The 14,080-nt window shown below is 37.0% G+C and overlaps 1 protein-coding gene across 2 annotated transcripts in view; it reads right to left on the reverse strand.

The window, feature by feature from the left end:
* Positions 1-1,947: 1,947 nt before the first annotated feature.
* LOC135474375 (E3 ubiquitin-protein ligase MARCHF8-like) overlaps positions 1,948-14,080 on the reverse strand; it is a 29,896-nt gene continuing 17,763 nt past the window's right edge. For both annotated transcript variants that reach the window (XM_064754175.1, XM_064754176.1), the window contains exons 2-3: positions 9,456-9,728; positions 1,948-5,137 (exon numbers count right to left, since the gene is read on the reverse strand). In XM_064754175.1, the coding sequence (XP_064610245.1) occupies positions 4,640-5,137; positions 9,456-9,728 (771 nt within the window). In that variant the 3' untranslated portion in view covers positions 1,948-4,639. The remainder of the gene's footprint in view (positions 5,138-9,455; positions 9,729-14,080) is intronic.

Here is a 14,080-nt window from a genome sequence, read left to right on the forward strand (position 1 = left end):
GAATTTTTGCATGCTTATAATCCTGAAGATCGCCCTTCTCAGATATGGCACGACTTCATCATTTAAAAAAAATATATATTCACTTCCCTAAATAATATTTCCGTACTGGTTTCATTTTTTACACATGTAGGTATCTTAAAGTATTACTCGTGCAAATTACAATTCAGCCTGACACTCAAACATTTTTCACTTCGTTTTTGGGATCTGGATTTACCGAAGTAGTTCCAGCTTTAGGGTGTGCCAACGCGGTGTGTTTTAGAATTTGGGTATGTAATCCCGACTAGAGCATCGTTGTTGTGAAGCACAATGCTTAGTTCCCAAAATACCGGTCAAAGATTTTTTTTCATTTCGCTAAATTCGGGCCGACTCAATTTTTTTTCGGGAAATTCATGAGAATTTCTGTCTTCAAGAGACAAACATTGCCGAATGCAAATCACTGCACTGCTCAGATTTACCGAAATTAGGTTCTGTATTACTGGTTTGCTCTCGCCGGAGTCAGAAGAAAATTCACTTCGTCCACTACAGCACATTCATCTTCACACCATGAATGTAGGATCTTCTAAAAATGGCATCATTTAAAACCTAATTTTTTGCAGCTGATAGTCACAGATCCGGCTAATACCTTATAATCCCGAAATTGCGCTGAACCTCTTGCTTTTTATTTTTTTTTAATTAAATTTGAACAGGTTATAGTAATGAATTTTACTTAAGTTATGACTTATTTCATGTAAATTACATACTTTTAAGCCTGTCACAAATATGACCGATGAATAAAATAACAGAATGACCACTAGAACAGTTAAGTTGCAGTTACAGACGAATCAGCATCCATGAAACTGTCCACATGAAATGGTACTAAAACGTCAAGAGCATGTCAACTAGGGTACTGCACCTATATGAAAAGATTCAGAGGAAAAACAAATGTCCATTCACCATATTTAGCCGACACATTCCACAAGAATGCAATGCTGCCTTGCACTCGAACTGTTAAAGGAGAAGAAAACAAAAATGGAGACAAAATGAGATGAAAGAGTGTGAAAAGTTACTGGCAAAACTGGCCTTCAATATTTTTTTTTCTTTCGGGAGAAAAGGGTACTTGAAAATATTTTTATAGGGTGGGTATTTTGGACCACTCTTGGTATACGGCCTTTGAATGATATATTTCTGTATAAAGATGCAATGCATGTATAACAAATTTATTTGAATGTAAATCTGTTGGGTTATATCCAAACATATGCATTTAATCTGAATTAAATTACTCTGATAATATCGATGAACACATTAAAAATATGAATGTAATCAAAATCTAAACTGAACACATTCGTTAGGTGAAAAGACCAAATTCTAGTGCAAATTTATTTATTACACATACTTTACATCCTCGTTTGTAACATTACACAAAGACAATATATACCAACTGGTAGTCCCAGATACTCACCATACAAAAGTTATTTTCAAGTGTCTTTTTCTCTATAAAGAAAAATCGAAAAAATATGGAAGATCACACTGACAACTAACTTTTTGAACTCTTTCATCTAAACCTCATGTAATTTTTATGTTTTCTCCAACTTTAACGGGGCCTCTGTGGCTCAGTTGGTTAGCACGCTAGCACAGGGTAATTACCCAGGAGCCTCTCACCAATGCGGTCACTGTGAGCTCAAGTCCAGCTCATGCTGGCTTCCTCGCCGGCAGCATGGGGGGAAGATCTTCCAGCACCCTGCGGATGGTCGTGTGTTTCCACCGGGCTCAGCCCGGTTTCCTGCCACCATAATGCTGGCTGCTGTCGCATAAGTGAAATATTCTTGAGTACCACATAAAACCCCAATCACATAAATAAATAAATAAAAATCCACCTTTAAAAGACAGGATGTTAAAAATGTTACCAACCAACAGACAGACCACAAGACAGGAATTTATTGTACAAACCATGTTTATTAGCTTACCAGTACTAATAATTATATTGGAAAATATCTCACATTATATATTAAATAACAATGATAAATAAATGTCACACAAACTACACAAGTGTAGAAATATTCTAATCAGATATACTAAAACAGTAAATAATTTGCTTCAAGTGTCTTACATTTAAAGATAACAAATGTTATTAAACAAAGAAGTGGTCCCTATTGGTGTGTGCAAAATATGCTGATATCTGTTGATTATATGCTAATCCATTTGTATATGTTTCTATTAAATTGCATACAGATCTACAAATTTAAATCGCACAAAAATATTAGCGTGAATAAAAATGAATCAGAAAAAATGCACATGTGCATGAAGATATAATTGCACAGGTGCTCTAAAACACAGGCTTATAAATTCACAACACATAATTTGGCCCATGCACAAAGTTTCTGTGCATTCAACTGATTAACTAAAACAAAAATACTACTATAACAAGTATGTCCTTTTGCTTAGAAACTTCAAAATTTCTCTGTACAAAAATTTAAATAGTGCAATCATTGTACTCAACATTCATCAAGATTCAATAGTATTGGCATCAGTAATCATTTAATAAAAAGCCATTTAGAAAGATGATCAAAGACCTGGGGTTCCGTAACTTGTTACAACCACAACAAAAGACAAAATGTAATAAATGACAAATGTAGCAATAGACTGAAATGTATTTGTAGAATAATTAAATTGACAGCTGCTGGTATTGCTTGAAAATATAAGATCTGTCCTGAATCACTGTACATGCATAAGCCCATGTACAGTGTACCTTCAACCAGAATTGGCCCTTCAACCATGAAGGTACCATAAAACGAACCATTTCATGAAGGCAACATCCTACGTGAGTTCTACAAAACAATTTATTTTCACTCCCGTCGAATTCATAATACATATTCAGCATTTTGAAGTTTAGCTAGAAGAGTACAAGAAGTTTGCAATTAAATGATGCTTCAAATTTTATTTTGCAGAATTGGCCCCATCACTCAAAATTATATCAAGCAGAAAGAACTGGAAATCCCAAAAGCCTAATATTTGGGCTTTAACTTCTTTATACTCCATCTAGACACAATTGGCCAAATAGCCCTGTTTTTACACACTTAAGAAAGCTTAATGCTAGTACATGTACATGGACATGAAAGGAGAAGCAAGATGAAAACATCAGCTGAACATGAAGTAAGAGTGAAAAATAAAATGGACCCACTTGTTTTCTGTGGATAGGTCAACACTGAGATGAAAGGTTTATACTGGGTATTTGCACGTGAAAAGTTATCAGTTATCAGCCTGGGCTCTTTTCCACAAAACTATTTCAGATTCAGGTTAAATTTTGAAATACGACTCTTGAGGTCCCTTGTGGGACGTGTTGTTGTGGGTTTCAAACCTGAGAAACTGTGCCATTTTGTATATAGCATAATGGGGTAGCTAAAATTGCTTCATGAAGTGTCAAGGCATAAGTACATGTATTAAATTTACAGTAATCTTTCCCTGCTTCAACAGAAGAATCCCATGCTTTCCATAAACTTTCCATATATCTCTAATGTGACACTTTTTGTACATTTCCCAGACATCAGATATCAGTAAAGAATACTGATATGTTAGAGAAGACAAAGTGTCTGTAGAGGGGTATTACATGCATATAAAAATGCCCTTGAGAGCCTATTGAGAGTCTAAATTTTTTCACTCATATGATGGTGGTCGCTGCCACAGGTGTTGAAAACCACCAACCTTTGGCAAGTTACTAACAAACTTTCCTTTACATGTACATGTACAGAATATCTTGTACCTTATGATATAGAACATAATACACCTACAAGCAAAACAGTGAACCAAAACAGAAAACAGAGCACTAATTTGGCCAGAAAAATAAATGTATATCCTTGTTTACTTGGAGTATGGTCTTCAACCAACAGGACAGCACATCGACTTGCTGAATAACAGACCCATCTAACTATACACTACGTATAAACTTGTGTACCTTTTGTGGAATAAAGGTCTTGACGTAATAAATGCCAATTATCTCTTCCCACATGTTAGTTGTAATCGTTATGCATGACACCTGTTTGGCAATAAACGTTATGACCTGAAATGGATTATCACTCTGGACTACAGGGGTTAATTTCACGTCAATCTGTACATCAATGCTGGAATGATATGTGAGTAATGAGTTACATGTGGTGAAAGTAGCAAGACAGAGAACTGTTCTTGTATCATGATTGATATGACTGCAGGACTTACAATGTACTTCTCTTGTTAATAGTGAATGAATGCTCTTTTCATGTGAACTAATAAAAATAAGCTTTGGAAATGCAGGTCATATGTGCTTATCTCAAGAACGATGCCCATTTAAATAAGCAAAATAGTCTATCAGTAAAAATATACATGTTAGCTCTATAAAATTATACCTATGCATCAAAAAAAAAAAAATATTCAGATCTGCAATTCTTCAGATGACCCTACAGTGATATTTAAACTCTTTTTCATTTGATCTTTATTCCCCAACCTCCCTAACAACTTGATAATAACGATAATAACAATAACAACAACAATATTATAATTTTACTGTTTTACAGTTGCATGGACAAGAGCAAAAAATGAATCACAGCCATTATTATCATCATCAAACTTCACTTGTGTACATGCCCTTCTACTATCCAGGTCCCTGTGATACAACCTCCATAGCCCGAGGTCACATGAGCTCCAGGTCTTGCCAAATCTGGGGCCTCGTTTCCTGCTGGGAGGTGGTGGTAATAATCACGGAGTCAGGACCCCGGGAACTCATCGTGGATGAGGGCGTATCGGGAACAGAATTGGGCACCTGGCCCCGCGCTCCCTCCACATCCGCGTCCAGTGTGTTCGCTTTGAGCGTCAGCACTGTGGCCACTTTACACAGTGGCGGAGCGTTTTCTATCATTATCACTTCGTTATAAGCTCTCCACCTCTTACACAGGTGAATGTACATTTTACACTGGACGTACATGAAGACTATCCCTCCTGAGAAGCCTATAACAACCACGATAAGTTTGGTCCAGAATGGCCACTCAAGCATTCCGTCGCGCACCTCCTGGGTTGTGCGGTCTATGAGCACATACAAGGACCATATCACACAGGTTATGGCTATAATGTGAAACGTCACTGAGCACACGATTTTCCTCCTCTCTACTGGAGTCATGTGTAACTTCTCCCACTGAAAATATACAACACAGAACACCAGTCAGTCATCTTATCATTCATCAACCATTAGTTCTGAGCCATATGAGCTTATCAAACTGTCCATGTAATTGTGTCCATGTAATTGTGGTGAAGCAATACTCATGCAAGTGTACATGTAAGATCAATTGAAATGTATTCGATTAACTACATTGATAATAACATGAAAAAGTTAGCCATGTAAACACACATACGTGCAGGATAAGAAAAAGGTATGTACCCGTACATGTATGTCTGCCAGTTCACTACTTTATGATGAACTGTCAAAATGCAAAAAGCAGGCATATATATATGTATGTATATATATACACAAATCTACCAGGCAGAATTCTCATAATTCAATGCAAGCATTTAATGCAAGAAAGTTTTGATGACATGTAAGACTCAAGATATTTTCCTCACTGTTTTATCCCACTCCACAAAAAATACTGCATATCAATGTACAACATAAGTAAACAGTTTTGGGGAAAAATAATTAATTCATGTCCATCTGATTGACCAAAACACATATGTATCAAAATATACATGCAAACCAATTATGTGTAATCAACACAATGGCCAAGTTGGGTTTTTTGCAGAATATGCCACTGTGCTGAAGTTGTTAGAAACATGGTACATCTCATGTAATTTGGAGTGGGTGGAGTTATGATGGGCTGATGGGTTCATTACAATTCTTTAGCTATGGTTAGACAAACCATTAACAAGAGCACCTGTAGAAACAACCTGATTTTGAAACCAATCACTATCCCTGTATGGAGTCTGGCACCTGCACATATCACATGCAATTACCTGGCACGGACAATAAGTCAGTGGGAATATATGGCTTATCTGCAACCATAAAGGAGTGTCATTGTCAGAAGTTAAACATGGCGCTTTAAAGAGCAGGTTTAAATATGGCTGCTCGTTTGTTCAAACTGGGGTTTGTGAAGAAAGTCAAAAATTTGATTACATTGTAAATGACCACAATTAATGCAAGAGGTTAATAAAATGCATGATGCTTTGGACAGGTTTATATTTTCTGCTTCTCTTAAAGTTGTTATTATTAATAAATGGGATATTATGAGTGGACACCCCACATAAATCACATACCATACTGTTATAGTTCTATACCTTTATCTCATGCAATCACGATAACGAGCATATATATTAAATATTAATCGATGGGCTATTTAGATACGACTATACCTATCTCAGCAGTTAATCACATTCACTGTGTATGCCCTAGTCTGACAATATGATATATATTTTATATTGATCTACACATACATATGTAAACACATGTATGCAGTCTTATACTGAAAATTAACACAAAACATACATGTATATAACAGTATAGCTCATGTATATCTATTTATTTATTTGACTGGTGTTTTACGCCGTACTCAAGACTATTTCACTTTTACAACATTGGCAAACATTATACGGAGGGCAGAAATCGGGAAGAACTGGGCAGAAAACCCAGGTTGCTGACAGACCTTCCCACATACGACTGGAGAGAAAGCCAGCACCAACTGTACTAAAACGCACAGAACTTGAAGCCACTTGCTCCTGAACCTGACTGCTGCACTCTTGCATGACCACAGAGCCTCCAGTCCCCCTCCAGTTCACATGTAAGTCATACATATATCTGTATGTTATTTATGTACAAATGCAGATGTCCAAGAACATAACTTTTATTCATCAGTTTTCAGGAAAATATTGCATATGCACAGCTTTGAAATGAATCATTCATTCTGTATTGTATTCTATAACCCTCCACTGTTTTTGTATTACATGTACATATAAGGAAGACGATCAAAGATAATAAATCTCATGTTCTACTCTCTTTGGTGCACATTCAAAACGCTTGTCCAATGGTGTACACAGAACAGACAAGTCTATTACAAAATGGGATGTTATTTTTGCTGACAAAAATGAATGGATAGATATCGAATGCCAGGTGTGACAGAACGTCTCGTGATATTTTTAGTTTCAATTGTTCCTCGGCGAGAGCTATTGTGACCCTATGACTTCACAGGAAGGTTACACATACATGTATGTAATCAGTATACAGCAGACAATTTACAAATTTGTATTTCATTTCTGGTAAAGGAAATTAAGTACCAGAAAAATCAAACATGTACATGTACTAACCATTGTCCTGCAGACTATATGATAACAACGCTTGACAGCATTATTCATTTTACAATGAGAAATGTTTCATTGTCGAAGATTACAAGCAGACTGGTACCAGCAAATGTTTCACCGTTGAAAACAATTCACAGGTTATTTTCAACAGCCACATTTGCCATCAGTTTGATACTCGTTTGCACTGAAATCAGTGACTATATAGACTGTTACCCCTTTTGTCTAGAAATAATGGTTTTGCCTGGTGTGTATGACCTTGACCTATTTAGAATAACTTAGCTGGGATCTTCCATGCTCGTATGGGTGTGAAAGTGTTCACGTGACTGGGGATTTTCATATTTAATTTTTAGATTACCTGTATTAAACGTTTTGGGGAGGGTTATTGAATTGAAATAATGTTTCCTGCTACATGTGTCCAGCGGCTGTTTGATAGTCAATAAGGTGGCCGCAGTTAAAAAATTTTAGGTTTCAGGTAACACCTAAAATAATAACTTCGTCCACCTTACTGACTATAAAACTGACACTAGACACCCATAGCAGGAACATTATTTCTTAATTAGATCCTTTCCATACAGTTCGTTAACTTCCTTGTTTTCATTTTTCCTTAATGAAGTTACCAAATTAATTAATTTATTTATTTGATTGGTGTTTTATGCCATACTCAAGAATATTTCACTTATACAACGGCAGCCAACATTATGGTGGGAGGAAAGTGCGCAGAGCCCAATGGAAACACATGACCATTCGCAGGTTGCTGGAAGACCGTCCCATGTACGGCCGAAGAGGAAGATAGCATGAGCTGGACTTGAACTCACAGCGACTGCATTGGTGAGAGGCTCCAGGGTTATTACGCTGCGCTAGCAGGCTAACCAACTGAGCCACAGAGGCCCCTTACCAAATAAAGGAGACAACAGGAATCCTTTACTTTAAATGGCTATTTCATGTGAACAGTGGAGATGGCAGGTCACATGTGCTGATCTCATTAATGAAGCCCTTTAAATATACATGTATCTTCAAGCAAAAATATGCATTTTGGCTCTATAAAATTATACCTATGCATCAAACAAGAATTCTTTACTTTAAATGGGCTATTTCTGTTAACACTATGACAGCATTTGCAATGTTTCCTCAATTCCAATATTATCTTCTTTAAGATGTGATAGGTCTGCCTTGTGGCATAATGTTATTAGGATAAACATGGGGACCTTTCAACATTCATGTATCTTCGGACAAATTATAAATTAGTTCATCAAAAAAATATTGTGTAAAAAGGAAGTTCCCTGCTTAAGTCCTTGACAGGAAAACAGGCCCTGTCCAAATGTGTACATTAGGCTTCAATTGTTCTCAAAGGGAGAATCCATGAAATTTCCTGACTGGTACATGTAGCCTTGACAGTTTTCAACCAATAAGTGAAGCGTATACATTATCTATGAAACCTAGCAGTTATTGCACATGTTGGAGCCATTGTTCAAGTTCTGCAGTATTTGGTACAATTCAGCTACTGGTAACAACTATACATGCTGTATGTAGGGTATATTTGGCTGCAGCTTGAAGTAAGACAGTTTATGAGGTACCTGGCAAACTGATGATGATATTTGTGGGTGCTCTGTGGAGTTCTTCCTCCATCTCTAACCATTACCTACCTTTTATAATTGTAAATGAAATAATGTGTTAAACTCCTATTAAATAAATGTATGAGTACACCACAAGTGCTTGAAACCTATGCAAGACAATTCTGAACATTGAACTCTTCCATTCAACCGTCAATACCCCTACCTAGATAATTAGATACAATGCTTTCTCCATCTTTCTTTACTTCAGAAGCTTCCTAAATGCTGGTAACCATGTAACCATATATTTATTCACACAGGTATGCCCTACATACATGAATATTGACAGAATGTCAGTATCAGTTGCATATCTGAACTAAGGTCTATTACAGACTCCATTCTGCACCACTGTACAGAATACCTTTGGCAAACATTCGCAAATCAGTAGTGACTACAACAAACCTATTAATTGCCTGTGCAAAATAGATTCCTCCAGGTATTGTCATGCTATCATAGAGAGTGCTTCCATCTGTTCACTAATTTCAGCCATGGTAGCTTATGGCATTACAACACAGCTGACTAGATAGACACAGTCGCCCATGTGCTTGTTGCACTCACCTCTCTGAATGGTTTCACTTTTGTGCTCATCACAAAATCGTATTTGCAAAGCTCGCAGGCTTTGTTCTCAGAGCTTTTGATCCACTTCTGTAAGCATGTCTGGTGGACATACTTCATGCTGCCAGAGCACAGGCAGGGGCTCATTAGGGGAGCATCTGGCTCACTTTCGCAGTGGCAAATCCGGCAGATTTCCACCCCAGCAGACATCAGGGACAGTCTCGACTCACATCTCTCAGTGGCTTTTGGCGTTGGAGAATCTGGATGAAGTGTCTCCTGAAAAGACGACAGAAGACTGTACAGTTCCTTAATTCACAACCATTACTACCTGTCAGGGTTATGCATGCTGCTAAACTGTTACTGGTTGTCACACCCATCCGTGTGCATTACAAACCATCATCGACACACACACTATCTACAACATGTACAGAATGTCTAAAATGATGACTGTTATAATTGGAGGTTGTCCCAAGTACTGCACCAAAGTAACTGAGCGCTAACGGTCAAATGGCAACCTTGGGTTCAAAGGAAGATGTGTGTATGCAGGCAATGATATCTAACTATATCTAACAAGGCATTGAGAGAACACCCATAGCTCACCACAGTGAGCAGTTTGTAAATTTGCATATGTTCAACTGAGGTGATGCGGCCCACATCAAACGGAAAGTTGTCAGGTTATCTACCACATATCTATCGGCTGTCTCTCGTGTTGTTACCTCGTTTTTCTTCCTCCCCCGTTAGCCTAATCACCGGGACTGTTTACTGCCATGCAGGCTGTCTGAGATGTCAATATAATTCCTGGTAGCACAGGGTATAAGCCTAACAGGTCTATCTCAGGTAAATTAACGGGCTTTCCCTACCCATTCTGTTAAATGAACAGGGGATACATTACTTTCAAGCTAAAAACTCTTCTAGATATGGAAATATCCGACACATCTTTGTGATTACCTAACTAATAATGTGTGCTTTCCACTTCCACGTAATTAAAAAATATCATAGTCATCTAAATTTTAAAAAGAAAATTAAAGTTCGTCAAAGACCAAAGTGTATCTTGGTTATGGCTGTTCTTCCTCATCTTAGGCATTCCAAACATTCGTCTTCCAAACAGCTGTACATTTTTACTGAAAGTTTTTTTGGATATTAAATCCTTATATATATTTTCTGGTTTACAGGTGGTGAAGTTTATCCCTGTTATGGAAGACATCATGCCATCAAACAGGGAGATTACTGCTGATAATGTGGATTACCGCATGGGTTATCTCTTATTATCAGCACTCAAAACAAGAGTTTTCTCTTGAATTTTTCCTATTATTATATCTGTCAGTATTATTTTGGTGAATGCTACACATATACATGCAAAATTGTGTTAATAACTTTCACATCGGCCTATAAATATATATGTTTTCTGTAAAATTTGATACTGTTTTCTGGTTCCATATATCTGTACAACAAAAGAGGGTGTGATTCTATATACCGCCTAAAGGTCTGTCAGCATCCTGCGTATGGTCATGGCTTCCACAAACATCATGCACTGGAGTCTATCGCCGGGAAACTTAATGGCCTTTTCACCGTGGATTACAGCATGGCGTGGAGGCCTTATTTACACAGATTATCCCTTATTACCAACACTCAAATCACAGGAGTCCATTTCTTGAGAATTTATCTCATTATATCTATTACTTTTAAGTTGGTGAATGCAAAACATATGGATGCGAGATTGTCTTAATATGTTTCACGATGATACAGATATATATATACATTCTCTGTGAACTGTTTTTGTTTTCTTATTCCAAATATCTGTATGACAAGAGTTTATGATTTGGATCGAGGGAGAAAAGCATATTGAAAAACTATCCACAGATATCAGGTGCTTCTATATATTATCATAAGGTCTTCCAGCGACCTTGGTTTCTACGAACATCACACATGCTGGGAGATATTGCTCGTACAGTTCTACATTACCGGCCTTTCCACAATCACTCTCTTAATATATACGGAACGTGTTTCTAGTTCACAAGTTCAAGTTTTCAAAATACACCTGAACCATTTTTGTGATTACTTAACTAATACTGTGTGCTTTACAGTTTTACGCAATTAATAAATCCAATAATCATCAACACTCTCACAATTTTAAGGTTCGTCACAGATAAAAACTGTATCTTAGTTAATATGGTTGTCGGAAATATAGTTCAAACTTTGGTCTTCAGAACTGTTGTGTTCATTTTTACTGAAAGTTTTTAGGACTGTTTACCACCATTGGGGACTGTCTGAGGCATCAACATCATTGATTCCTGGGAGCACACTGTGCAAGCTTAACACACCGGCTACCGAAGGTCTATCCTAACTGATCTGAACTGATGCACGTTTTTACTAGACAAATCTCTTTTTCATAAGAAATGCTTGTGTATATTTTCTGGTTTGCTGGTGGTAAGTATATCCTTGGGATCGGAGTTGACATCTTGCTGTCCTTCTGTAAACAGGAGGATTAAATCTACAGGCGTTGCTGTGGATTACTACATGGAGTGGTGACCTTATTTTCATGGATTATCCCTTATTATCAGGACTAAAATGACAAAGAGTCTATGTCTTCAGGCCTTTTCTTATAGCCATATAACTAATACCCTTAAATATAGCCTATACATTGTGTAGGGCTAAGATTTCAAATAAAAACTGCTTACATCATTTGTATCATAGATTTCATTTTTCAAACAGTTTGAACAAGAATATGTTCATGAATGGCTCTATTTGTACGTATTAAATGGAAACTTGGTGCGCTCATATTTCAAGGACTTCTCAAGGTCATCTGTATGACGATGGGCAGACTAATCCTTTTCTTCAGCCGTTCTAAATATATGTTGGTCCTTTTCTTATATTCTTAAATTTATTGTGTATCAGTGAAAATGAAACTTAATAATGCCCAGCCATGATCTATGATAGGCATACCGGTAGGCCACATACTATGTAAAATGGACTTCTATATGGCTGTGAGCTGTCGAATCACATGTGGAGTGTTGTAGGCACACTCAGCTTACAGTCGAACTACATTTAAACAAGTGATGTACTCTTAAGCTCGCTGCATGAGGGCATACCCTGTTAGCTTTGCATGAGATATCAAGTTGTTACCGCATGTCTGTTGACTATCTATTTTCTATTTACCACGGGTCTAATGCGTTAAGACTTTCGATTTGATGTGGGCTCTACTGTAGGTTAAAATACTAACATCTAAACCAAAATAAACTAGAATGACACAGTCATACACAGATATTATTCTCTATTTAGATAGTGCTAAGATCTTGCGATTAAATCAACAAGAAATGAAGAAAAATTATTGTACTGTCACATATGGCTGTTCATTGTATGCATAAAGGTTGCAGAGCAGTGACTTTTTTTGATACAGAGGGGTAAATCACTGGGGTGGTAAGACGTCATTGTGGGCAAGAGCAACCCAGTGAATGGCTGAGCAAGTCTTGAGCTAAGGTAGTAAAAAACTTCCTTGTAGGGATTTCAAGCAAACCAAGTAATACAGGAGTTGTGCTTAAGCATACACAAATCTGCAAATAGGCCTGTGCACAAAACTTGTAGTCCTACATGAAAGTTTTTTTGATTACACCAAATAGGTAAATTTGGTTTCAAAGTCAACAAACTTTGACAAAATTGTCACAGAGACCATGTACAAGAAATTGTAGCCATTCATGGAGGTTTTCTGGAAAATATGTTCACTACAGATAACACAATGAAGTTTACATAAACCGTATATCAGTATAAACCGTACACTGAATGTCTATCAATCAAAATGACTAAAAACATTCACAAACCCAATAAAACTGAAACCAATAAAAAGTTAAACCTTCCATCAGTAGGCTCTATAAACATCTAGATGTACACACTATCCACGATCCCTTGAAGATAAGAGCGGATAAAATACTGGAATCTGGAGGGCCAAAATCACCTCCCCCACCCTTTCCACTTCCCAACATTATTTCCAACAATAAATGAAATGTTTCTTCAGCTTTATGCATGAACAGCAATATTACGCCATGTGCATGTACCTGAATAGGTGTAACTAAGAAAACAAAAATAATGATCACACTGTTATTAGCAGACCATGCTATCATAGCTGGACACCTCTTGAATCGTTTGTACTATTATTATTATTCTTAGTCAGCTCGTAAACTTGCAATATCTCAAAAACTAATATAGGTATAAAAACTAAATTTTTGAGTTTTGGTAAAACAAACATACACATATGAAGCAACTTTTGACTTACTGTGCTGTTTAGCCAGTCCAGTGACTTAGGGCCATTTTGAATTTTATTGTAAAGCTTACAACATCTTCTTCTCCAGAACGACTGAAGCTATCAACTTCCATTCAAGCATGTACATTTACACACCATACCTTAGACTTAGGGAAAAAAGGCTTAACTTTCAATCCATGTATGATAGACCAGTATAAGGACCTAAAAAAAAAAAACAAGGAAAAAAAAAACACACAACAATGCAAACCCCATTCCCATAATACCTCCCCTTAGTTCATATAGGCGTGCTAAGAGGATTGGATCCTCTTATAAAGCCAATCAAAGGTCCACGTGTGATTTTAACAAACTGGGCAGGACTCGAAATGGACCTATG

Source organism: Liolophura sinensis, chromosome 1 (assembly GCF_032854445.1).
Source record: "Liolophura sinensis isolate JHLJ2023 chromosome 1, CUHK_Ljap_v2, whole genome shotgun sequence".
Classification (NCBI taxonomy): Eukaryota; Metazoa; Mollusca; class Polyplacophora; order Chitonida; family Chitonidae; genus Liolophura; species Liolophura sinensis.